The sequence below is a fragment of the Dendropsophus ebraccatus genome, chromosome 8 (genome assembly GCF_027789765.1).
Source record: "Dendropsophus ebraccatus isolate aDenEbr1 chromosome 8, aDenEbr1.pat, whole genome shotgun sequence".
Taxonomy (NCBI): Eukaryota; Metazoa; Chordata; class Amphibia; order Anura; family Hylidae; genus Dendropsophus; species Dendropsophus ebraccatus.
Window position 1 is genome coordinate 43979953 of NC_091461.1, and position 27513 is coordinate 44007465.

Below are 27513 nucleotides of genomic sequence, written 5' to 3' on the forward strand. Positions count from 1 at the left end.
AAGCCGCGTCACAAAGGGAAGGGGATATTGTTACACTGGGGCCATGTAAAACCCCCAAAGCGATGTAACTAGTGGTACATTCTCTTTAACGGGATATTCCAGGAAAGATTAACCATTCCTCTATCCACAGAATAGGGGAAAAGTAGGAGATCTTGGGGCGCCCGACCTCTGTACCCCCCACGATCTCCGTATTGGGCCCCGCAGTCTCTGTTATGAATAGAGACACAGTTACAGCACGTGGATCCGTGGCTCTATTCCTTCATATTGAGCCGATGGAAAGAGCAAAGTACATTGCTCTTCCAGCGTACTCAGCTCTTTCCGTCGCTCCATAGGAATGAATAGAGGCGAGGGTAACGTGCCGTACCCGCGGTTCTATTCATAACAGAGCCGTTAGGGCCCGATACGGAGATAGTGGTGTCAAGGTTGGACTTTTGTTTATCCAACTTGTTCCCCAGGTGACTATCCCTTTCCAAATTAAGTAAAACGGAGTTCTAGCGACGAGGACATGATACCAGGCAAACAAACGGTATAACCCCATCTCTCAGCTGAGTTAGGAGTGCACACTCATGCTTTATTTGATTTCACATGAAATATATAAACTTTCCATAGAGGTGAGGTCACAAGACATACATATCACATTCTGATAGGTCAATCCATAGATGATCAGCAGTTTTCTGTTCTGCGCAGTGAAGCTGGTACAACATGTCTTTCACCTGCGTCTTTATTGTGTAGGTTCAAGGTGCTGTGCTCCTGGGCCTGCTGCCAGCATTCCTTCCCTTCTTGCAGAAGCAGTTACAAGGCCAAAGCCATTTTAAAGTGACTCTGTACCCACAATCTAACCCCCCCAAACCGCTTGTACTTTCGGATAGCTGCTTTTAATCCAAGATCTGTCCTGGGGTCCGTTCGGCAGGTGATGCAGTTATTGTCCTAAAAAACAACTTTAAACTGGCAGCCCTGTGCCCAACGGGCGGCCTAGATTGTGTTTGCATTAGGCTGGCACACCCTCTCTGTCCCTCCTCCCCGTCCTCCTCATCATTAGGAATGCTCCAGGCAGATTGCCTCCTATTCGTCAGCTGTGTGAATACTGAACATGGGCTGGATCGTTAAGCACCTGTGCAATGTTCAGACAGGAGTAAATGTTTCAGTTGCATTCCTAATGATGAAGAGTGTGGGGAGGAGGGACAGAGGGGTGGTGCAAAGTTAGGGCACAGATACTCCCGTTTGGCGCTGGGCTGCAAGTTTAAAAGTTGTTTTTTCGGACAATAACTGCATCACCTGCCGAACGGACCCCAGGACAGATCTTGGAATAAAGGCAGCTATCTGAAGGTACAAGTGGTTTGGGTGGGGGGGGGGGGGGTCAGATTGTGGGTAAAGAGTTGCTTTAAGGATTACAATGTTTTCATCCAAAGTAACATCACCTTCATGGCCACCTTCACAATAGGGGCTACAAAGGTCAGACCCCCTGTGATTTTCTACTTTTTCCCCTATCCTATCCTTTTTTTTTTTTCCTGAAATACCTCTTTAAGCTTTCGTATAGAACTGCCAAAATTCTGCACAGTCCAGGGATATCTAGTAGTATAAAAAAAATAAAAATGTTTCCATGGGTAACACAAATCAGAAAAAAACACAAGTGAGAAAATAATAGTCAGGTTTCTGTTGGTGGCTGCAGGGAACATTATTGTGTTTTATAGCGTTTAAAAGACAATATAATATTACACTTGTACTGGGGGTAGGTGGACAGCTGTTTTTTCACCTTGTGTGTGTATATAAAGGATTTTATTGAACTGTGATATTCCTTTGCATCTTTGTTTTATTATTTGGCTTAGAAATACAAAATAAGTTTTTCATAAGCCTATCCATCCACGGTTTTATTTTTTGCTTGTTTAATATCCTCATTTTAACGTTTTTAATTTACAGCCTTTCATAGCACTATAAGCTGCTTTTGCTTGTAATAGGCTTTTATACACTGCCAGCAGACTTAATCCCTTAATACTGGCAAAAAAAAAAAAAGTATTTCCATTAACAGATAGGAATGTCTTTGAAGCTCATCTCTTGATATAGTTACTCTATCAAATAAATGCTAAATATTGATTAGACATTGGAGAATGGTCAGGCTGGAACCCCATGTTTCTGCCAGCAGATATCTGATGTTTGTGTTCAGCTTTTTAGAATCCATTTCAATTAACTTCATTATTTTCTGTTCTTCTTATTATCTTTTACTAGTAATGAGCGATCCTGCTGAACTTCCGGGTTCAGACAAACCTGAATGCTCTACGTTTGACTCCCAGAAGCTGCAGAAGTTGGATGAAGCCCTAGTCAAATGCCGAGCATTTGGGTTTGGCAAGTCCGCTCCTCTCTAGTCATTACCAGTGTTGTATAAATCAATGTGCAAGCTACTTTTACCTCTAAAATTTCAGATTCCAGATTCAGACTAGAATTTAATCACCCCTTTGAAGTAATAAGGGTCTTGGGGCAAAGAAGCATGGAGTCTAGTAGGGGATGTTGGAGAGCCAGCAGTGAATAACTAGAGTAGGGATGGGGAACCTTCGCCCCTCCAGCTGTTGCAAAACTACAGTTTCTATCATGCTTGGACAGCCAAAGCTTTAGCAGGGAATTGTAGTTTTGCATCAGCTGGAGGTCTGAATGTTCTCTATCCCTGTACTAGAGGGTGGAGTTGTGTGCTGCCCTTATATCCTGCTGCTCTAGGCTTTGGCCTACAAGACAATTGGCTGGGTTCACACTACGTTTTTTTTTTATCTGTTTTTGCAAAAAACGGATGGAAAAATGGATGCATTTGTGTGCATCGGTTTGAACAGTTTTTCTATTGACTTCTATTATTAAAAAAATGATCAAAACGCTTTTTATTAATTTTTTTTCAACATATACAAAAATAAGGTCAAGTACATTTTTGTTTACGTTTAAAAAAAAAAAAAAAGACTGCATTTTGTTCCATTTTTTTTTTTTATAAAGGGATACACACAATTGCATCCATTTTTTGGAGAAAAACGTAGTAAACCCAGCCTTACAGATAAGCACCTGCATATGGGTAAAGTTTTAAAAATCCCATTCACTTGTTTTGTACTGTAAATTGCTATAGATTTGCATTATGGATGCACCACCATATCTGGCCTAACATAGGTATTAGTTTAAGATCAGTGTGAAGGTCCATACCTACATTCTGCAATGCAGTCAGTAACTGTATCTTTTGCTTCCTTTGCAGGATCGGATCGTTACGCTGTATTCTGCATGTTGAGGCTTGGCCGTGAAGTGTTTGATACAGATATGGTTATTGTGGACAAAACATTGACAGATATTTGCTTTGAAAACACTATTGAGTTGTAAGTATCCACTGTATGCTGCTGAGTCTGTGGCTGTGCTTAAATGGAAATTATCAGCAGGTGATACGAATCTAACCTGCTGATATGTCCCTGCTGAGGATGAAGGTACGTTTCTTACCTTCATCCTCGCGCTGTTTGGATTTCTGGGGGCGAGACTACCACTCCCAGCCAGCCTGCCCCTTTTAATGAATATTAATGGAGTGGAACGACTTGGGGCTGGTCGCATCGGTGTTCTGGGTTGGGTAATCCCTTCTCCAGTGTGCCAAAGCACCTGATTAGCCTGTGGATATAACTACTGAATACAGGGAAATCGTACAGATACTAGTAAGAGACTCGCCTTCATCCTCAGCGCCTTATGTGCTCACATACGTTTTCAAGGTAAGCACTCCTTCTCGTTTCTCAGTGTCTTCAAGAAAAGTAGGAACAATTGTTTATGGAAGGATCATTAGACCTCAGCCTTTGTATTTATTTGGAGTACAATGGTGTGTATAAGCCTTATACATAGTACCCACAGCCGTAATGGCGCTAAGTACATGAGGCACCCTGGGAAATGTTTTTATTTACTTTACATTCTTCTACCTTTTCTCATGTTTATACAGCACAATTTCATGGCCAAGGACCCACAGCTTTCTAATTTGGAGGTCAATGCATATCTTTAGTTTTCTTTCATTGCTTTTTTTCCTTCTAATGTATATTCCATCACTGATTTATGCTATGAAGTATAATCTGTCTAAAAATGTAGGGGCTCATACATTGGCAATTGTATTTTCTGCATTTATATAACTGAAATGTGCTTTTAATGCTAATGTTGTTTTTTACATTGTGTTGTATATAATGTATTCTATGAAGTACTCCATAACATGAAAACCACTTTCCTAATACTGTGTGTAGTATCAATCCTTCGTGGCGTGGCCCTTGTCATTGTCACTCAGATCCTTACATTGTCTCCTGCTTTCAATACATTGACATCAAAACCTGACTGCTCACTTGATCCTGTACTGTATTAATAACATATATTTTCCACCCCCACAAAGAATATTAAACACAACATATAGAAATATATATTAGATATCCATTTTATTGACACAAAAATCCTAAATAGTTAAAAACACCCATTAAAATACAGATAGGGGGGACTAGGTACCGGTATGTACAGGGCAAGTGGGACAAACAATCAAAATAAGTAAATAGTCCAATATTATTTTAACTAGTGGTATTTTACATAGATGGGGTCTGAGGAAAATACCTAAAAATTATGATATGCAAATGTACAGATATCTATAAGCTGTGCCACACAATCGGGAAAAATATATAAACAAATATATGTATATATATATATGTATGTGTGTGTATATATATATATATATATATATATATATATATATATATATATATATATATATTTCCGAAGTTGTATTAAATACAAATAAAGTGCAATAAGGTAGAGCAGATATATATAGAGGTAGATAGCGATAGGTAGCAATATACAGGTTATATAAACAAAATCAGGCCACCCTGTTGTTTCCCTGTCTATGTTCCAATACTCGCAACCGAGTGGGACTTAAGGGGTTATTTATCAGGGTGGTGTGGTGCTCTCCCCATCATGGAGGCACCCCGTTGGCAACAGGCTAGAGATATCTGGCTATCCCGTGTTTTGAGACTCGTAACTGAGGCTCCACGGACTCTTGTTTTGCATATTTAAATTTTTGGGGGCATCAGTGGAGACTCTTGATTGAGTACTTCATTGGAATTTTTTTCGCTGTTCTCCTTGAGTTCAGTGATTACTGTGTTTTGTTGGTTGATTTTTCATTGCCCCAACTAGCCAGAATCCTACCCCACACTGACGAGGGGCAAAAACCCCGAAACGGCTGTCTGTGGGTGGAAGCCTGCCTTTGCAAGCCCTTGTCATGATCGCAATACTCGCACCTTGAGTTAGACATTGACAAAAGGGGCCACCCTGTTGTTTCCCTGTCTATGTTCCAATACTCGCAACCGAGTGGGACTTAAGGGGTTATTTATCAGGGTGGTGTGGTGCTCTCCCCATCATGGAGGCACCCCGTTGGCAACAGGCTAGAGATATCTGGCTATCCCGTGTTTTGAGACTCGTAACTGAGGCTCCACGGACTCTTGTTTTGCATATTTAAATTTTTGGGGGCATCAGTGGAGACTCTTGATTGAGTACTTCATTGGAATTTTTTTCGCTGTTCTCCTTGAGTTCAGTGATTACTGTGTTTTGTTGGTAAATACAAATAAAGTGCAATAAGGTAGAGCAGATATATATAGAGGTAGATAGCGATAGGTAGCAATATACAGGTTATATAAACAAAATCAGGCACACAAATATTAAACTACAGACCCACAACAGCCCACATCATATGCCCTGTGCCGTACCAAGGTCAGAAACCCCCATTACAGTGTGCGCCTCGACGCACGTTTCGCTGCTTGCTTTGTCAAAAGGCCTCTTGAGGCCTCTGTACTTTATTATATTCCACTGTAGTAAGAGAGAGTGGTGGTTGGTGACCTTGGCGTTGAGCTGTTCTGGCTAAAATGTAAGCACTTTTGCTAATGGAAAGGTTTGCAAAATTGCTTGCTTACTTGCGCATTATCTGAAAAATAATAAAAATGTTAGGTAAGGATACCCCATTAATAGAGATGAGTGCAACTCAAGCTTTCTTAAAACGCATGTACCACTAGGTACATCGCTTGATGTTTTTAACATTAACAGACCGCCACGGGAATGCCGGTGCTGTGTTGTGTGTGCTTTTGGCCGATTCCCATGTACTGTGCTATTGCAGAGCACCGGACGGACATGAAGCACTGGGGGCAGGCCCACGAGCCCCCAGTGTGAATAAACACCCTCCCCTCTCTGACATGGCTCCATTGATTCTTATGGAGCGACGTCACTTAGGGGATAGGAGATTTTCAAACTGGGGGGGCGGTGGGCCTGCCTCCAGTGCTTCATGCCTGGCTGGTGCTCGGTAATAGACCAGCGTTGTACGCAAGAACTGGGCGGCGGTTCAAAAAAACCTTAAGGATCCAATTTTCTGTGGATAAGGCTGGGGATCACATGACCCAGTTACAGTAATGAAACACATGGACCCTTCTCTCCCCTGATATCATCTTATGGTAGATTGTGAGGTTGAATTTTGTGTTGGGTGTATGGGCAACTTTAGACTAAAGCTCCTATTACATGGGGCAATTCAAAGGAGCAAACGAGTGCTGACCTGTTAGGTCAGCACTCGTTTGCTGCTCCTTGTTCCTTGCTTGCTACCAGCACTATTGATAAGGTGAATTTTACCCTTTCATCCACCTTATTCCCAAGTGACTATGCCTGTCCAAATTGAATAGAGCTGAGTGCTAGCGATGAGTAGATAACACCAGACACAGATAGTTGGTATAACCTCTCTCTCAGCCGAGATTTGAGTATATACTACTACTTTATTTAGTTTCACATTGATTATATCCTCCTTCATTATAGGTGGAGTTTCAAGTCACAAAGAGTATACATGTAATACTGTGATTGGTTATTCCATAAATGGTTAGCTATATCCTGTCTGGCGCAGTGAGCTGGTTAGTGGTTATTTATTGGACATCATCTTCTTCTTTTGTGAGTTCAAGGTGGTGTCCTCTCGGGGGGGCTGCCAACATTCCAGCATGTCTCGTAGACCAGTCTTGTCCAGATAGAAGCGGTTCCAAAGCTGAAGGCATTTCAAGGAATACAATGTTTTCCAAAAGTATTAACCCTTCATGGTCACCTTCACACTATTACATGCGCTGGCAGCAAACGGGTGAGTGCAGGGGGGGGGGGCCACGGGGAGCTGCTTGGAGGAGGGGGGCTAGATCGTCTGGGCAGCACATAAAAGATAGTGGCGGTCTGCTGCTGCTGTTCCTATTCCACAGAGTGGCGGCAGCAAATCGCTGCTATCTAGGTCTTTAATCTTTCAACATGTTGAAAGACAATGGTCAGCCGACATTGCGCATGTTGACTGATCGTTGTCTTCTATTACACAAGACGATTATTGCCCATTATAGGTCGAATATGGCTGATAATCGCTTTGTGTAACAGGGCCTTAAGAGTGGGGCTTACAAAGAGGCTGGAACTTAACCAGCTGAAGAAATGGTAAGGCCAGCATTTTTTTTTTTAACCTGGTTAAGCTTACCCTGAAGAGTTGGCTTCGGAATGGTTCTTTGCACAGCTACATACCCGGCCACTACTGTGTAGGAAATAACTTTAGATGAATAGTAGCGTATTTGCATGGTCATTTGTGTTATGCATATATTGTCACCCTTTTATTCCCCTTAAAACTCTGCTTATTCGCTATTGCTTGTTCCGTGTAAATAAAAGCAGTGGGGAGACTGGGATTGAAGTCTGATCTGAGAATATGGATTTTTTTTTCTTACAAACATTACTGCAAGTTTCCAGTCTGCTCTGCCTTTTATTGTTTATGAAGTCGCCTTTTATGTGTCTCCGTGTTCGTCTTCATTAATATGCACTTGGCTTGATCCTTACAGCACAATCAATCTCTTCTGTTCATATGCTTTAATGTAAAGTACACATCTTCTTATTGTGAGTTATTAATTTACAGCACAACAGATGTTTACTTGTTTTTGTAGCACCGAGGCAAGGCCAGACTTTCAATTAAAGCTAGAAGTGTATAGCTGCAGCATGGAGGAATCGTCTATAGCGAATACTCCCAAGAAACTCGCACGGAGGCTTAGAAACTCAATTGGGAAATCTGCAGGGAAGAAATTTAATTCAGAACTTGAAGAATCTGAGCCAGAATCCTTTTTGTTCTCAAATCCTCATATGCCGTGAGTTGTGTTTTCACCGTTCATTACGAGTAATATACATACTGTATTTGTGGCTATTTTGTCTATAACTCTTTTGTAAAAAAATATAAAATTTAAGTTTTTAAATTTATTTTTTTTTCTCTATCGAGGCTTTCTTGTTACTTATATTTTTTAAAAATATTTTCTAGTAAAAGTTGAGCTTTACTGAAATGTATTAGTTACACAACTGAATAGGGTTGGCCACGTAAAAAACAAACAAAAAAAAAACTTGTAGGGCCAAAGAATATATATATATTTTTTTAGATTTATGGATGATTCTCGATTTCAATCTGAATTTATTTATTCTTTGCTAATGATGAGTGGGAGTAGTGGTAGTAATAGTAGTAAAGGTATAACAGATTAGGGGAGTAGTAGTAGTAGTGATGGGAGTAAAGGTGAGTGGTGGAGTAGTAGTGGGATTAATAGGGGGAGGTATTGTTGATGATCTGTGTAGTAGGAGTAGTAGTAGAGGTATTGTAGATGAGCAGAGTAGCAGGAGTGGGAGTTGTAATAACAGTAGTAGTAATAGAATCAGCTTTAGTGGGAGTAGTAGTTACAGGTAGCTGTGGTGGAGCGCCATGTTGCTCTCTAGTGATGGAGCCTGGGTCTCTCTCCTGTGCCTCCCACTAATCTCCCTTTGATTGAGACTCCTCAGGGCCCAGCTGCTGCAGGAGGACATTGTAGCTAATGAGTTTTAGTATTGCTTACTATGTTCCTGATGTGCTCATTTGGCCTAATAAAAAAAAAAAAGCCCATCCCCTCGCTCCTCCCAGTCCTGTCCATACAGCTTGGACAACAATTTTGTCTATAAAATGGTTGCATGTGGAGAAGCATGTCACAAATGCATCACTATGCGTCCTCCCTAGGAATAAAAAAAATAAATCTGGTACAGGCAGGGGGTGGAGGGAACGCGATAAAGATTGTACTTTTACCTGCCCCTGTGCCCCCGCAGGGCCACATCACAATCTCTCTGACAGCCGGTGGACTTAATTTTCCTCAGCTTCCTGCTACATCACAATCCTGGGGAATGTTCACACTCAGCCGGTCAGTGACTGCAGCAGTGTCCTGCCTCAGACACGGACTGGCGGAGCGGGGCGCTCCTGAGCCAGGATCATGACATTGTAAGAGCTGGACCTAGAGAAGGCCGAATGTTTGGCACGGCTGAGCATTCCTGTGTTCTCTTTGGGGAGAGGAGGGGTAAGAGGCAGCTCTGATGGCTGCTTATTTCTCAGAGAACCAAGGGGTCGGGCAGTGTTTTTTCACCATGCCAAACCCCTATCTTCACCAATGTAATCTGTCAGGACAGCACACATACTTTATAGTGATGACCGAACCCAAGTATAAATTATATTCTACTAACACTATTCGGACAATTTCCCAGCATTTTTTTTGCAGCTGCTATGAAGCACGTGACCCCCCCCCCCCCCCCCCCTTACTATACAACCACTACTGGAAAGGCACCCAGGGAAGAAATTAAAGACGAAAAAATAGCTAGCTATAATATTTATAAAAATAGTAGGTGTTTTTTATCTACTGCATAATTAAATTTAATTAAGGACACTAAAATTTAATACCGCGACTTTTCTAGACAAGAGGCAGTGGCAGATGTCTGGTCTTGCTGAATAAGCAGTCATAGAGCATGCAGTGATATAAATAATAATTTACTATTTTTTTTTTCCCTACCTTAAGGGGAGCAAAATACAACCTGCTGGCTCATATCACTTTTACGCTAGATAGTGTGGATGACAGCTTCCGGACACATACCCTTACAATCACTGCACATGGTAAGATTTATTTATACGTTGGTGCATTTTGAGTTGTCGTTACTGGTTTACATGTAAAATAGCTGCTTAGTTTATCACAGTGGAGCAAATAGAAGGCTTAAAGCAACTCCGTACCCACAATCTGACCCCCCAAACCACTTGTACCTTCAGATAGCTGCTTTTAATCCAAGATCTGTCCTGGCTCCGTTCGGCAAGGGATGCAGTTATTGTCCTAAAAAACAACTTTTAATCCTACAGCGCTGTGTCTAACGGCCGGGGCTTACATTTTTATATGCATTAGGCTGGCACCACCTCTCTGTCCTTCCTCCCCACCCTCCTCATTATTAGGAATGATCCAGGAACATTTACTGCTGTTTGAGCTTTGCACAGATGTAGTAACGTTCCAGCCCATGTGCCGGGCTCACACAGCTGACGAATAGGAAGCAATCTGCCTGGAGTATTCCTAATGATGAGGAAGGACAGAGAGGGTGTGCCAGCCTAATGCATAATCAAATGTAAGCCCCGGCCGTTAGACACAGCGCTGCCGTATTAAAAGTTGTTTTTATGACAATAACTGCATCCCCTGCCGAACGGACCCCAGGACAGATCTTGGATTAAAAGCAGCTATCTGAAGGTACAAGTGGTTTGGGGGGGTCAGATTGTGGGTACGGAGTCACTTTAAATTTTCCAAACTTTTGGTCGTAAAATGAACCTTTAAATTACTGTATAAACAAAGCCTTTAGGTGTAACGAACAGCAGGTTAGAAGAGTAACCTGCTGTTGTGTTCCGATAGCGGCGGGGATGCCAAGTATGAAGGTAATTTTTTTTTTTTTTTTTTACCTTCCTCCTCAATGCCGTTTTTGCTAAATCTTCCCTTAAATCAGTATGTAAATTAGGTCATTTGGAACACTGGGGTGTACCGCCCCCTTCATTAAGTATTTGTCCAGTGCTTACAGTGATGAGCACTGGTGTGATGTCACTACAGAGTGCCACCCCAATATTTATGAGGAGGGGTGAGGTGGATCAGTGCTTGGGGTAATAGCCCCATCCTCAACCTACTTTACATATTAATTAAAGTAAAATATATTTAGTGACAGCGGTACTGAGGGTAAAGGTAAGAAAATTATCTTCATCCTTTGCATTCCTAACTTTTCCTAGGGCTTCTAACCTGCTGTTAGTTTCCCTTTATAACTAGTGGACTGTACTCTGACCCTGGCTGAGCTTCACTCACTGTGGGGTCCATGCTTTTATGGGATTTCCTATACTAGACATAGTGATCACATTAAAAGATCTCCGGTGCTCATTGTTTCAGGCTAAGAGTCCTGACCTAATTAACCTTTTTCCTATCATTTGTAGAGGATTCCTCTTTCTGGCTTCCGTTGTATGGGAATTTGTGCTGCCATTTGGTTGCACAACCTTCGTGTTTGACTGATGAAATTATTACTGGATTTCTTAATCAGCAGGTAAAAGCTTATTTTTAACCAAACACATTGTTTGCTTTTTAATAGTATTTTGTGTCTCCTTTTGTGTGTTACACATTTTGGCATACGCATTACATGCATTAACCTTATACTTTAAGCACTTATAGCATATTCATATCTCTCGCTTGACCTTGACTGCTTGTTTATCTGCTGTCTTTCCCTGATAGTAATTAATATTGACTTTATATCTCTCCTAGATGAAACAATCGACTATATTATTCTCGCCTGACACTTAAATATAGAAACAGAAACATAAATAATCCATCTTTCTTTCCCATATGTACTGTATAGTTAATCAGGCATGACTTGGTCAGCTGTTGCCAGTTTCTTTTGTTGATCGTCTGACAGATTTGTGTAATTATTGATATGAGATGATGATGATGAGTGATGTATTGTGTTTTTTTTTTTTTTTGGGGGTGGAAAATATTTAATACTTATCTCATGATTAAATGTAGGAAATGACTAGTGGTGTTCGCAGTTGGATCAGATTGTACTGTGTACTAAGAGGTGGAAACCTTCAATGTTACTATACACCAGAAGAAATAGAGGCTAAGATCGAACCGACTATGACCATTCCTATTAACAAGGTAACCTGTATCCATGGGCAAATGTTTAAAGTGAATGTACCATCAGGTACATTGCTGCTACTTTGTACCTTTTTTTTTTTTTTTTTTTTTTTTTGTGAAACGCTGCCTGGTTCCCATGCTTGGGAACTAGGCGGTGATGGTACATTTGTGTAAGAGAGTTATGTCTAGATATATGAATGGGTAGTTTATCCTATGCTCTGTCTATCCTGTATTCCATTAAACTGTGTATGAAAAGCAGTAAGTTCTAAAACCACTGAAACCTTTCACGGCTGTGTCTGTACAGAAGCGCAGAACTTTTAACTGAATTTGAATCAATTAAAAAATTCCTAAAGCTTCTATCTCGGTGCTGGAGCAACGGATTGAAAAAAGAATTCAGGCTTCGTTCACACATCAGGATATTTTTGCAGATCTTTAATTTTTTGGTTCCCAAAGGCTTCTATTGGTGTTCTGTGGTGGTGGTCCGCACTAGGACATGTCGTTTTTTTTTTTTTTTTTTCTTTTACGGATCTGCAAAAACTGTGGGACCACAGAAAATTGCAGATACATAGATAGGCATATAGAAAACAGTGGGATGTAAATTGGTCTGCAAATACAGACCGATTTTTCCAACATGTGAGGCCTTAGTCAGCAAAAACCAAATGACAAGTCAAGTTGAGGTAGTTTTATTTTCTATTAAGGGTGGACTCTCACACACTGCAGAATTGTGTTCTTTAGGCAGAATCTTCACCATCGGAAAAGTCAATGGAACATTTTATGCAGTGGGTAAATGTGATATTAATATATAACACCCCCCCCCCCCCCCTCTTTTCAGGAAACCAGGATCCGTGCAGTGGAGAAGGACTCCAAGAAAAGGACCAACAGTTTTACGGTTATTAACCTGATATCTGGAGAAGCGGTGACAAAAATATTTTCTGCTGACAGCAAAGAAGAACTTCAGAAATGGATGGAAGCTTTCTGGCAGCATTTTTACAATCTCAGTGAGTGTACACATCTCAGTACTAAGATTGCAGCAGTTACTGGTGGTTGGATCTACCAATCTTTACTAGTGTTGAGCAGACCTGTAAAACTGTTTGGGTTCGGCAACGTTCCCTGAACTCGAACACTTGGGATTCGATTCCCCGCGGCTGCAGAAGTTGGATACAGCCTATGGCTTTATCCGTGTTTTCCTGGCAGCCCTAGGACAGCATGCAATTTCTGCAACCTCAGGGAATCAAATTCCGATTGTTCGGGTTTGGAGGACGTTGCCGAACCTGAGCAGTTTGACAGGTTTGCTCAACACTAATCTTTACTATTCTGTAGTGAAAGAAAATGAAGGCAGGCACAGGGATTATTCCGGTCACTTTCTATTCCACAGGATATGACATAAAATGTTTGGTGAAAGGTGCATGTCCCAGAGATAGGACCTAAATTTATCAAATGGGTTCAAATGTTCAAACATACACAGCACTTAAAGAACATCGGGTCTTGTTGCTGAATCACATATCCCAGCATACCTTACCAGCATGCAGGAACTGAATCACTCATAGGTCTCCTCTCTGTGTGGTCTTTCTATGTGCTTTCTGCACCGTGCATGGGGCATCTTGCCATGTTGACAGATTTGGGTGGTTCTTGGCGCCAAGATTAAAGTGTACCTTTAAATCCTTCCAAAAACATTGATGTGTTGTAGACCTGAATGGATGGCACTGTACGCATCTTTCTTATAGTATTTATTACTGATATTTATACTAGTATGAAGCGCAATATCAATAGGATTAATATACTCAGTGTAACCGGTTTATTTTTCTTTCATGTTCCTTCACATTTGCTGCTAAAAACATTTCTTTTAATTGATACACATGAGTGGGAGCTTCAGTGCTAGTGTACACTGTGCACAGCACCTCTGCCAAGGTAAAATGAGATACCATTAATTCTGCTACAGCGCTGCCATAACTACATCTAGGGGCTGTGAGGCTTTGGTTACAGAAGGAAGCATTAGTGTTTTAATGCCAATGTGGGAAATAAGAACGTCTTTCAATGTAGTTCAAAATTAAATCCTGTATATTTATTCATATGAGCCACCTACAAGGTACTAGTAGCTTTAGTATTTGCAGAATGGACTATGTTGATCTTCATGGTTAATCTGTGTTTTTCTATTTGATATTTAAAGGGGTTGTCCAGGATAAAAAAAAAAAAAAAAAGGTTTTGTTTTTCAAAGAGGTAGTTGGCCCCAATTCACACCTCTCAAAAAACGGCAGCACTTCTCTCCATGGGCAGTATCTGGTACTGCATGGATTTTGATCTTTAATTTCCTCGCCTTCTATGACCCATACAGTAGTTGTATTTTCCTAACAGCACAGTCATGAAGGCTGTACTATACTATTTGTATTTTTTTTTTTTTTTTTTTGTTTCCATATTTTGAGACCTATAACACAACTTTTCTTTCTACCACTTTCTACTGGGGACCATTTTTTGTCCCCAGTATGCAGTACCATTTTGGGGTGGATGTGAATTTTTTAATGACTTTTTATTCCATAAAGGATGTCATGTGACCTGAAAAACATGATTCTGACATTGGATATTTTTATTTGCTATGGCAGTCACAATGTGGGATGAGTAACAATTAAACTATAATAATATATTCCTGCAAGTAACAATATAAAATAAGGTAAAACCAACAGCGGGTTACAAGACTAACCTGCTGCTATGTCCCTGTAAGGTGGGGAAGCCGAGAATAAAGGTACTTTTCTAAGCTTCATCCTTAGGCTGGGTTCACACTACGTTTTTGCAAAAACGAACGAAAAACTGATGAAAAAAACGGATGCAACTGTGTGCATTCGTTTTGATCCGTTTTTCCGTTAACTTCCAATATAAAAAAAAAAAAACTGATCCATTTTTTTTGACTGACACAAAAAAACGTGGTCAACCTCTTTTTTTGTGTCCCTCAAAAAAAACGGATCCGTTTTTTTAATAATGGAAGTCAATGGAAAAACGCATCAAAACAGATGCACACAGTTGCATCTGGGTTTTTTCTCATCAGTTTTTTGCAAAAAAAGATGAAAAAACTGATTGCAAAAATGTAGTGTGAACCCAGCCTTAGTGGTGATGTCAGTAAAGCCTCACTTTGTTCAATATGCAAATTAGGCAGTTTGGTGCTCTGGGGGCGGGGCATCCACCCTCAGTGCATTGATCCGGCCACCCCTGGGCACTGTGCAATGATGAGCGCCCCCTCAGTATTCATGAGGAGGGGCGGGGTGGATTGGTGCACTGATGATTTACCAAAATGGAGGATAGTCTTCTCAGCGTCTTCGGCCTTATGGGAACATAACAGCAGTTAAGCGTCCATTAACCTGTTGTTAGTTTCGCTTTAACTTATGTGTAATTTAGATTTATTTAGTGATTTTGAATTTTTATTAGGGTTTTATAAAACTTTTTTTTTAACTCAATTTTATGTCCTTGTAGGGAACTTGTGCAAGTGATCATTGTAGTATACTGTGACGTTATTGTATACAGTATACTGACATTGCAGCCACAGAAGCCATGAAATATCAGGATAGGAGCAGTACCTGTGAAATGACTCGCTGGGTGCCATGGTGACTATTGACAATGGCATCTAGGGAGTTAAATAACAGGTTTTGGACTGATCTCCAGTGCTGACTGCAAACAGCGGGATGATGCAGAGTTCTATGAAAAGATTCTTCGAAACTTATTTCACAGACAATATATGTATTCACTAAAATGGGTGAGGGGAGCTGTTGTCTGTGGCATACAGAGCTTTCCTAGAGGGGTGGTAGATTATTTCACAGACTATTGTGGCTGGATATTGTCAGTCGTTTTGCAGGAGGTTGTCAAAATAGGAAAGCTGAGCTCTGATTTTTTCTTTTTTTCTTTAAAGTGAATGTACCATCAATACATTCGCTTTAAGTTTAACACCTGAATAGAATAGTGTTTTTTAACGCGGCCTGTTTTTTGTGCACGGCGCCAGTCTATTACCGAACGCCGGTCTGGGCTGAAGCACTGCCCACCCCTAGTTGGAGGAAACCCCTTCCTCTCTATGGATTCTAATGCAACCGTGTCATGGAGGGGTGGGGGTTCCACCCACTGCGGGTGGGCAGGCCCGCCTCCAGTGCTTCAGCCCGGGACGGTGCTCAGTAATAAACTTGCGCCGTGCATGGGAACCGGGCCATGGCTTAAAAAAAAAAAAAGGACCGCGTCTCCGGCGCCACTCTATTCATGTGTAAAACTTAAAGCGAATGTACTGATACATTTGCTTTAAACACCTTTTGATAAATTAGGCCCATTGTGCTGAGACTTGTATTTTAGGCAGGCACTCCTGAACCTCATGAAATCCTCCTGGCTACTTCCTCCTCCTTGCTGGCGCTCATGTCTCCTGCGAGTGCAATTAGCAGCAGCCACACTCGGATTCGTTGTCCCTAAAGAACACAGCTAATTAAACAATTTCTCCGGGAACAGACAATAAATTATTGTCTGTTTTCTCTTTTTATTTAATTACCACATTTCTGCAGTTTAAAAACTGACATTTTTCTTGCAACATAAATTTTTTACAAAGGTAGAGAAAATAACAGCTGCATTTTATGCTCGCAAATGAACATATTCGCACTCATAACGTTTGTGCATATTATAGGTCTATAGTGGAATATATTATTTGCTGTAGCTAATACTACTTTGTGTTGATTTGTGTGTTTAATGACTGTATCTAGCATCACTGCATACATTATTTTTTTCCCCCCCTATCACATATCCTGAGAATAGGCTGTGTCTTTAAGGGGTTAATATGGAGTTGCTATATGGAACTTTTTACCCATTACTCTAGAAGAATATTTGTGAGGTCAGACATGGGTATTGGGACAAGAGGGCCGGGTTCACAGTCTCCGCTTCTTCTAAGGGTAGCTTCACACGGGCGGGCTCGCAGCGAGATTCTCGCTGCGAGCCCGGCAGGTCCTGGCAGTTCCCATAAACTACATACTTGCTGCGGTCTAAACGACCGCAGCGAGTATGTAATTATACCGCGCTTAACCCCTTCTACTCCCGCCGGCTGTAAGCAGCATACATTACCTGTCCTCGCTGCACGGGTCCGGCGTCCTGCTCTCCCGTCCGGCCAATTAGTGTGTTGCCCAGCCGCAGCCACTGATTGGCCGGGCGGGAGAGCAGGACGCCGGACCCGTGCAGCAAGGACAGGTAATGTATGCTGCTTACAGCGGGGGAGCCGGCGGGAGTAGAAGGGGTTAAGCGCGGTATAATTACATACTCGCTGCGGTCCGCAGCAAGTATGTAGTTTATGGAAACTGACAGGACCTGCCGGGCTCGCAGCGAGAATCTCGCTGCGAGCCCGCCCGTGTGAATATACCCTAAATCATCCTAAACGCAATGTTTGGGCCAACACAAAAACATGTCTTTAAAATGTCACTGTGATCATAAAAACTTTTGACATGCCATGGGGACATGTCAAAAGTTTTGATTGGTCCAGGTCTGAGTATTCAGACCCGTACTGATCGTGAGAATGCCGCTCTGTATCAGTCATATTAGTCGGGCTCTATTGAAAACATAAGTACATACTCTACTTCGGAAAACCTCATACCTTAGTCACTAGTGATTTATTTTTATTTTTTTTAAACTGCATAAATTAAATGTATTCAGGTTCTATTTGTCAGTGCTAAATTGCCTCCAAGGTCAGTGAGAACTCCTGTATCTTGTTCTTGTGCTTTAGCATTCTGTTCATGCGGCTGCTACATAATCATAATTAGCCATACGCTGAAATGCAGGGGGATTTATATCGTATGAAGCCCTGTCCAGCCGTGTAGCTATATCCAAGGTTAATTGTACCCTTTTAATAACGTTTGTGTATTTTTCTGCAAGCTTTCCATTCGAATGTAAAACAGGAGAGATTGGAACGCTGAATAATTTAAAAGCAAGCATCTATTGATTCATCCTGTATGTTCTAATGGTGCAGTCTAACAATAGGTCAGGTTAGGAAAATAATGGCGCTGTGTTAATGAGGCGAGTTGTTGCCCTGTTATCAGCAGCTGACAGCTCTCTATGAACCAGGGTGGAACAGCTGTTCAACAAGTTCTTGACATTCCATGACAGCTGCTCACAGATCGGATCATTCACCAAATAAATATTTATCCAGAATCCTATAATGATTTAACGCTTGGCGTCTAGTGATGCTGTGTACTAGGATAATTGGATTAAAACATTAAACAGGACTATGCATGCTGGAAGCAAAGGCTATCGCATGTCCAGGTACCAGGATGGTTTGTATTTATCCAATTGTTCCTAAATGTTCACAGTGTTACATCTCTGAAGTTAATATATGGGTGGTATGGAACATAAAGGTCAAACATCAATTTGAAATGTAGTGCAAGTCAACTTTTTTGCTGATAGTGCCTCTAGGTGACCTTAACAAGAGATGTACACCCCGTTCAGAAAGTGAAATGCTGGTTCTGTTAAAGAAAAAATTATACTTCCAGTGTGAGATAGCCATGACCAATCTGTGTCTAAAACCATTGCCAAATCTGTGGTAAGTACTCTAAGTTGAGTCAGACACAGAATGGATGGTTGGACCTGATGGTGCTACAGTCAGTCATAGTCTGGTAGGCTCCAGGGGTCCCATGGGTGAACCCAACCTCAAATACAGTCGTTCCAGGTGCTGCTTGGAAGGGGCTTCTCTATAGGTGACCGTCGAAGTTCCCCTATGGAATTCCCTAGGATAGGTGTCCGGCATAGTGTAATTTGGGGTGTTCTAGTGGCAATTCTTGGAAAAATGACATCAGACAAATAAGGTTTGAAACAAGTAGAAACAAGATCTTTACCGGATCCACTGCAGTACGGATCAAATCACAGACTTGTAGCAAAGGTGGCGGTAGATGACCAGAGCAAGGAAGCATCCTGTAACCAGGGAGAAGTGTTGGAAAGGGGGTGATTCCATGTCTTTCTTCTGGTGTGTATGTCTGTCTTCTGGTGTGTATCTTAGAAAGTCCTTAAAAACACAGTCCATCCACTTCACCAAAGATAGGATTTACTTTCCATTGTTTGGCTCTCTGCTGGGTCGCTGAGACTATTTGTACTTCTGAAACTCTTCACTGCCCAAAACTGCAAGGTGGAGGCACTTGAGAAATAGTCTTCCCAGCTACTCTGATGGACCAGTCTGAAGCCCAGGAGGTCATAGATGGCAGTGAAGCCTCTCCTCACTGGCAAAAGAAAGTGTTGCCCTCTCACATACTGGCATTCTTAATGAGCTATATCCCCCTTTGGATATGGACTGGTGAATCTGGGCAAATGCTATAGTTTTAGCAGGAGCTGTGGCTTCATGTGGGCCCAGGGTGGTCTTGATGCCGAGACTAGAGGAGATGGACTGCTTGTGATTGCCTATTTTTCTCCTCTTTGCACTCACTCCTGCTTACTCTTACCTTTTGGGACATGTATCCTCTCACAGGCTTGAGATGGCATGGTCCGTAGCAGGGGACCTTCCACTGACTGGGGCTTCCCACCAAGCATATGATTAAAGCTAGTCCATGTATATCTCTCTTACATTGGCTCTTGTTAAATAACCTCTAAGTGGTGGCAGCGGCATTAATGCCTTAATAGTCAATGCAAATAACAAATATATAGAGTACAGAAAATACATTAAGGTACATAGCTAGAAGTACAAATAACAGCTCTGAAGCAGCACGAAAAACGTGAAATGTTGTAAATGCATGACATTAATGTTATATAGGGTTTATATTAGAATCATCCAAGTTATGTAATTTTACTGTCTAGTTATACTGGGTGATATTCATACATTTACTGGGTGATATTAGCTTCCTTTCCTTTCCATAGAGGTATTGTATTTATCTTGTATATCATATTCTAATATTTTGCTTATGTCCTGTTAATTCGCATGCATATAGTGATTGATGTTATGTTCCCTGGACAGTTTAATGAAGGAAAAAATAAAAAACCTTTATCAAAGGAAAAATGAAATATGCTTCATGCATAAATCACTGTATTGTTCTCCCCTCAGGTCAGTGGAAACATTGCGCAGAAGAACTTATGAAAATAGAGATTATGTCACCTCGGAAACCACCATTGTTTCTAACAAAAGAGGCTACGTCTGTGTACCATGATATGAGTAAGTGGTGTTTTGTAAAGGTGGAAGGTAAAAAAAAAAAAAAAGAAAAATCTGTATTTTAGGCCCAATCCTGATTTTGGGTAAAAAAGCCCAGCCTTCCAATCTGGTCAGCTCCTTTTGCTTTGATGTGTCAACTCTTTTAGGCTGGGTTCACACTACGTATATTTCAGTCAGCATTGTGGTCCTCATATTGCAACCAAAACCAGGAGTGGATTAAAAACACAGAAAGGATATGTTCACACAATGTTCAAATTGAGTGGATGGCCGCCATAGAACGGTAAATAACTGCCATTATTTCAATATAACAGCCGTTGTTTTAAAATAACAGCAAATATTTGCCATTAAATGGCGGCCATCCACTCAATTTGAACATTGTGTGAACAGATCCTTTCTGTGTTTTTAGTCCACTCCTGGTTTTGGTTGCAATATGAGGACCACAATACTGACTGAAATATACGTAGTGTGAACCCAGCCTTAAATTGTATACCGCACATGCAGTAACCCAGGGCAGCCCCTTCAGCTCTTCTCACGAGGCATCAGTCATATGTGCTCCTTCCGACTCCCAGACATGCCTGTTTAAAGGGACTCTGTACCCACAATCTGAACTCCCCCCCCCCCCCCCCCCCCCCAAAACACTTGTACCTTTGGATAGCTGCTTTTAATCCAAGATCTGTCCTGGGGTCCGCTCGGCAGGTGATGCAGTCATTGTCCTAAAAAACAACTTTTAAAACTTGCAGCTCCGTGCCCAAAGGGAGTATCAGCACCTTCCCACCCTCTTCATCATTAGGAATGCCACTGGAACATTTACTGCTGTCTGAACATTGCACAGGTGCTTAACGATCCAGCCCATGTTCAGTATTCACACAGCTGATGAATAGGAGGCAATCTGCCTGGAGCATTCCTAATGATGATGAGGGTGGGGAGGAAGGTCAGAGAGGTTGTGCAAGCCTAATGCATACACACTCTAGGCCACGCCCGTTGGGCACAGGGCTGCCAGTTTAAAACTTGAAAAAACTTGCAATAACTGCAGCTATCTGAAGGTACAAGCAGTTTGGGGGGGGGCAGATTGTGGGTACAGAGTCGCTTCAAATAAAATGGTGCAGGTGTAGTGCAAGGAAGGAAAGCACAAGAAGAAACAAATCTGAGCAATCTTCCACTATTCAGCTACCAAACTGGTCATCAGATGCTGACAGATAACAGGCAAAGTTGCCTGTTATCTGTCTCCATTTAATTACCAGTTTGCTAGCTGAATAATCCATGACATTATTGCAGTGGAAGAGTGCTCCGATTTGTTTCTTGTGCTTTCGTTTTGAGGACTTTCTATCCTTTGCCTTCGTGAGAACCCCAAGCAATGGGGATAGAGACATGGTGAGTCTGAGTGCCATGGTCTAAAAGTGGTATGAGTGGTGCAGGGATTTATCTCATAGAAGCTATTTTGTAGTGCGAAGTCCAGCAAGTACTTAAACCGGTGCAAACTTTTATTGTAGAAACCTCTTAAAGGCACAGTACACGTGTAATAGTTGTTTCAATAAGGGTCAGTACAGATGGTTGAAGGGAACTGACTGAAATCCCTTGTAGTGAGCTGGGGCTTAAAATATGTTTAGATAGATCACTGCTACATGCAAATACACTGTTTAGAAGACTTGAGACTTGAATAAATTACTGCTGTTTGCAGGTGTACTTAACCCTTAGGCGACCCTGGACGTACCCGTACGTCCAGGGCCGCCTCTCTGCGTTCAGCGCGGCGGCTGCGCTCTGAACCGCCGCGATCCCGGGTGCCGCATGTAGCCCGGGATTGGGGCTATTAGCGGGCACGGTGTGATCGCCGTGCCCGCTAATCAGGTAATCTGAGGCAGCTGTTAAAGATGACAACTGCCTCCGATTACCGGCTGCAGATGATCGGTGGTGGTATAGTGGTGAGATCGCTCCTCCGCGATCTCTGTACCTGCTGCCGGCCGGGGACCGCTCCAAGATGGCGCCGGCTCGGCACTCGATTGTTTTCGGCTGCAGCAGCCGAAAGCAAACGAGTGCCGATCTCATTGATATTTGCTGTATAACTATACAGCAAAGATCTCAATGAGAGATCAAAGTGTATATACTAGAAGTCCCCCAGGGGGAATAACCCTAACCCCAGGGGGCTTCTAGTATATGTGTAAAAATAAAAGTGATCTTAGAAGTAAAAAGCCCCCTCCCCTAATAAGTCAGAATCACCCCCCTTTTCCCATGTTATAAATAAAAATAAACAAATAAATAAATAAACATGTTTGCTATCGCCGTGTCCGTAATCGCCCGAACTATTAATTAATCACATTCCTAATCTTGCACGGTAAATGGCGTAAGCGCCCAAAAATCTCAAAGTGCAAAATTGCGCATTTTTTGTTGCATCAAATCCAGAAAAATTGTAATTAAAAGCGATCAAAAAGTCGTATATGCGCAATGAAGGTACCGATAGAAAGTAAACATCATGGCACAAAAAATGACATAGGACACAGCCCCATAGACCAAAGGATAAAAGCGTTATAAGCATGGGAATAGAGCGATTTTAAGGAACATATATTTGTTAACAATGGTTTGAATTTTTTACCGGGCATCAGATACAATAAAAGTTATACATGTTGTTATATATGTTCCTCAAGTCGTTAGAATTAAAACAATATATAACTTGTATAACTTTTATTGTATCTGATGCCTGGTAAAAAAATCAGTTTTACCCCAGGGCGAACGGCGTAAAAACACAAACCCCCCCAAATAAAAGAAATGCATTTTTTTTTTTGTTTTGTTTTTTCAATTTCACCATAGTTTGAATTTTTTTCTGGTTTCGCAGTGTACTTTATGCAAAAATTCAGCCTGTCATTGCAAAGTACAGTTAGTGGCGCAAAAAATAAGGGCTCATGTGGATTTCTAGGTGAAAAAATTGTGCTATGGCCTTTTAAACACAAGGAGGAAAAAACGAAAATGCAAAAATTTAAATTGGCTGGGTCCTCTAAGGGTTAGTGTGGCGCTAAGAAATTATTCACAAAATAACACACATTACAAAGTTATACAACTTTGTAATGTATGTTATGTATGTGAATCGCCCCCTTCCCCCCCACCCCCGCACGTGGACCCGGAAGTGTAGTGTAATATACACACAGTTATGCGCAGCCAATCGCGGCTGAGCAGCCGATGACGCGGCAGAGGGAGGTCGGCGTCAGGGACGGCTGCAGCGATTCGGCCGGCCTCCCGAAGATTACGTAGTTGACAGAAGACCGGGGTCTGGGACGACGCGGGTCAGGTTTGTATGGTACACTACACTTCCGGGTACACGTGCGGGGGTGGGGGAACACGGGGAAGGTGGCGATTCACATACATAACATACATTACAAAGTTGTATAACTGTATAAGTTGTATGAATAATTTCTTAGCGCCGCACTACCCCTTTAAGAATACTTTTAGAATAGCTTTACACAGTCTCTGAATACTTGGTTGCTGGAAATAGACTAGACTTGCCTGGACTTAGACTGTTGGTGGTGATAGTGGACTGCTAGCAGGGGAGGGGCAGATAAGGCGTCTATCCACATCCTCAGGTACTCCACTATGGGGAAGTTGAAGACAGAGTACCTGCATCCACATGTATGAACATCTCCCTAATGCTGTCTGTATGCACTGAGGGACATAGATCCAGGAACACAGCTGATAGCTGTCGGGGAGACCTCTAAGGAAACCTAGCCCATTGCAGCATAGGTCTCTGCTTTAACTGTCCTTACCTAACTGCTGTCATTACTCCTGTCAGGTTATCAGGATGAGAATAGAAACTGCCCACAGAAACCAATTATAGCTCAGATTACTGCTCTGGTAAAATGAAAGAGCAGTATTCTTTGATAAATGTGGGCCAAAGTCCCCACAAATGGGTTGTGGTCTCCAGACCAGGCCCAGGAAGAAGTCCTTCAGTAGGAACGCACTTTCCACTGCCCCAACTAGCTCTACCTCACATTATATACTCTCAGGATGCTATCTGATTGGGCAGGAAGGTATCAGTAGACACACAACATAAACTCTTATTGATCACAGAAACATAGGAAGAACCAGTGTGAGGCGCCCAGTCAGGATTGGCTTTCAGTCAGTGGAACACAGTGGCATATACAGTAAAATACATGAGCAAAGTCACATTCACAGTTAACCCTTTAATAAACCTTCCTTCAGCTGTGCTAGAGTAAAGTGTAGAGTGGTGCCTAATGGTGGGAGTGCAAACCTGAGCGTTCATTACAGAGCATATACATATATAATACTACCAACATACACATGCTGGAAACTGCAGTGGCGCACCCGCTCTGGGACACTGCATACTTACTATAATTTATTTTATTTTTTTTCTAGAAGAAATAACAATTTACATTTATTTTGCCTTTTATCGCTATGTGTTAGATCTGTCAGTGCAGCAGAAGTTTTTGTCGCTGGGCATGATGTGCTGTTATATCACTATACCTTATCAGTTGTTTCTCTTATTAATACAGATTACCCTACTGGGATTTGCTATCATAAACCTATAAAAAAAAAATAGATCATAAAACCATCTGTTGACTGCTGCAACCATCTTTTGATCCTAAATTAGGCCATGTTTAGTTATTTTCTCTGTAGGAGAACTGGTGACTGGTTCTAATTTAAACGATAATTGTTTTGTGAAATCTTTCATATGTCGTTGATAGTTTATTTAGATCTGACCCTAAAATTATCGTTAATCGTTCGCTGTAATTCCACAGCCATTCGCTCAAGTTCCGCATTTTTCAGTAATCATTCAGTGTAATTGCACATTGTTCATTGTTTTGCTGGGATCAAAAGGAATAAACGATTATAGTAATGATCACAATAACTATCGTAGTAACGATCATATCTAGCGACCATCGTTCTGTGTAGTATTGTGAACGATTTTAGGTTAACTATAAACAATGTCGTTTGCATTTGTTAATCATTAAAAAACGCTCCGTGTAATAGGACCCTAAGAATGGGAGTTATGGAACCTGCTGAAAGCAATCCGTTATCTGGATTCTGTATCAATCATTCATTTCCCTTATATGTGTGCATGACATACAGTGTAATAAAATAATAAACCTGTGTCATGCGTAGGTGGACTAGAAATATATATTTCCTAATATTTCGATACCTCTGCTTACTATTTCAGTTCAGTAATTTGGTTTTATTTATTTAGTTGGCTAAAAATATTACACTGGTACAGTGAGATTTTTGATTATAAGAAACCTGTCCTCACATTCCCTTTGTACTATGATACAAGTCAACTAACGAGGGTTTTCTCATTTGTCACTTGATCAACATAGCAACATGTCTGGGAAGTGTTCTGGGTGATGCATCAGCACATATCCCGTAGCGTTAGGTGTTTTGTTTACTGATTCGTCCCCTTTTAACTTTATTTCTATGAAGGGTACAGGAAAATATGTAATGAACAGCCAGCTTTGGTCATTTACCAATACTTATATTCAGGTCACATTTTATTGTTTCCATGGTTTCAACATTTTACAAATTCATTTTCCTTAGGCATCGGCTCCCCTGTGAAACTTGAAAGTCTAACAGATATTCTACACAGGAAAATTGAAGAGACAGATGGGCAGTTTCTCATTGGTCAGGAAGACTCTGTCCCACCTCCATGGTCCGCCTTATTTGATGGTAATCATCAGCTTCATGTTGAGAAGAACACCCTCTCTCCAAAAAATAATGACTCAAACTTTGTGGACGGCAAAGGAAAGAAAAGAAGAGCTCCTCCTCCACCTCCCAACAAGACTCCATATAGTGCAGATCTCAAAGTCTCAGACCCAACAGAAAAGGAGAATATATGGCCACGATCAAGCTTTTCTCGGAAGTCTCTTGATGCCAAACTGACCTCTATCATGCAACAGTTCCAGAGGCCAATCGTGCCTCCCAGAAAGGCAACGTCCTCCGAGGGCAATGACCAGATGGAAGAGGGTCCATCAAAACCAGTTCCAGCTCCAAGACAGAAGTCTATTAAAGAGAGACTGGTTCCTAAGTCATGGTTACAGTCACAAGAATGACTTAATCTTTGGCATACGTGTCTGTATGTCTACAAGTGTATTGTAAACTGGAAGCAAATAATTCACGTACAAATTAACTGTAATTTGCTACTTAGAAATTCTTGTAAAGAGAAAAAAAAATAATTTTTTTCTCTTTCCTCCGAGCAATTTGTTGTACAGTATAATTGGCTTATTATTTTAATCACATTCCTATCCACGTGTTATTTGTTATGTGCTCAGATTATGTAGAAGAATTTTTCGAATACCCTGAAAGAAAAGCGGCTCTTAATCTTCAAAGAAAGTTTTTCTTTTTTATCATTATCCTCTGGCTCGCAGACTGTTCTGCCTCGTAATTACACACAGGACACAAAAGTAAAATGTCAGTTTAAGTTGAATTGTACACATTTATTCTATCTGAGCCAGTTACTGTCCTGAGCTGAGGCTTGGTGTGATTAATCATGGTAAGCGGGCCTATTACTTTTCATAATCACTGAATGACAGTCATATAATAAGGGAGTACTTACTTTGTAAATTAGATACTGTTTACTTTTTTTTATTTTTGTTAAAACTGTGAAAGGATTTTTATAGAACCATTACATTTTTATACTATATTTTCTCAAGTTAAGGTTGTTAACTCTAAATCATCTCCTTGAATAATAACATTTTTATGTCAAAAGAATTAGAAAAATTTTATAACTCTTATCTGATTACTAAGGGGCTGTTCAGCATTAGAATGCCACATGTTTCCTTGAGTTGTCTGCTATTGCTGTTTAAAGTGACACTGTCACCTCATTTTTGCATTCTGACATCTCTACACAGGTGTAATGGGTAAATTTTGCGTTTTTCATATCTTATTTTATATCATACGTCATGGTGCTTGTTGAAGTAAAAAGTGATGTTTCATCAACTGCAGATTGCGTTAAGTGGGCGAGGCCACTTAGCCCCGCCCACAACGCCACAGTTGGGCCCCCTCTCGTTAGCCATTGGAACAGGCTGGCTGAAAGGTCTAGACTCCACACCCTTTACGTTAGTCAACCAATGGGCGTCAAGGGGGCGGTGCCAAGTGACGCTAAGGCCGTGAGGCCACGCCCACTTAATACAATCTGCAATTGATAAAAGGACACTTTTAACTTGAACAAGCACCATGACATAGGATATGAAATAAGGTATGAAAAACACTAAATTTACCCATTACACCTGTGTAGAGATGTCAAAATGCACAAAGGGGGTGATAGTGTCACTGCAAGTTGTTCAGGCTTAGAAGAAAAATGTGGCCTCTTACTTCCAGAAATAACACCACTCTTGTTATGGAGCTGAATTGTAATACCACATAGAATCTGAGGACAGGGTTGGTGCTTTTTTTGCAAGAAAGTAGCTATTTTCT

General features: G+C 41.3%; 1 protein-coding gene across 2 annotated transcripts in view; it reads left to right on the forward strand.

Annotated features, from left to right (window-relative positions):
* Positions 1-26946, forward strand: part of RTKN2 (rhotekin 2) — a 46498-nt gene extending 19552 nt beyond the window's left edge. For both annotated transcript variants that reach the window (XM_069979065.1, XM_069979066.1), the window contains 8 exons: positions 3221-3338; positions 7953-8150; positions 9858-9952; positions 11288-11394; positions 11868-11999; positions 12811-12976; positions 20002-20109; positions 25639-26946. In XM_069979065.1, coding sequence (XP_069835166.1) covers positions 3221-3338; positions 7953-8150; positions 9858-9952; positions 11288-11394; positions 11868-11999; positions 12811-12976; positions 20002-20109; positions 25639-26150 — 1436 coding nt within the window. In that variant the 3' untranslated portion in view covers positions 26151-26946. The remainder of the gene's footprint in view (positions 1-3220; positions 3339-7952; positions 8151-9857; positions 9953-11287; positions 11395-11867; positions 12000-12810; positions 12977-20001; positions 20110-25638) is intronic.
* Positions 26947-27513: the final 567 nt, after the last annotated feature.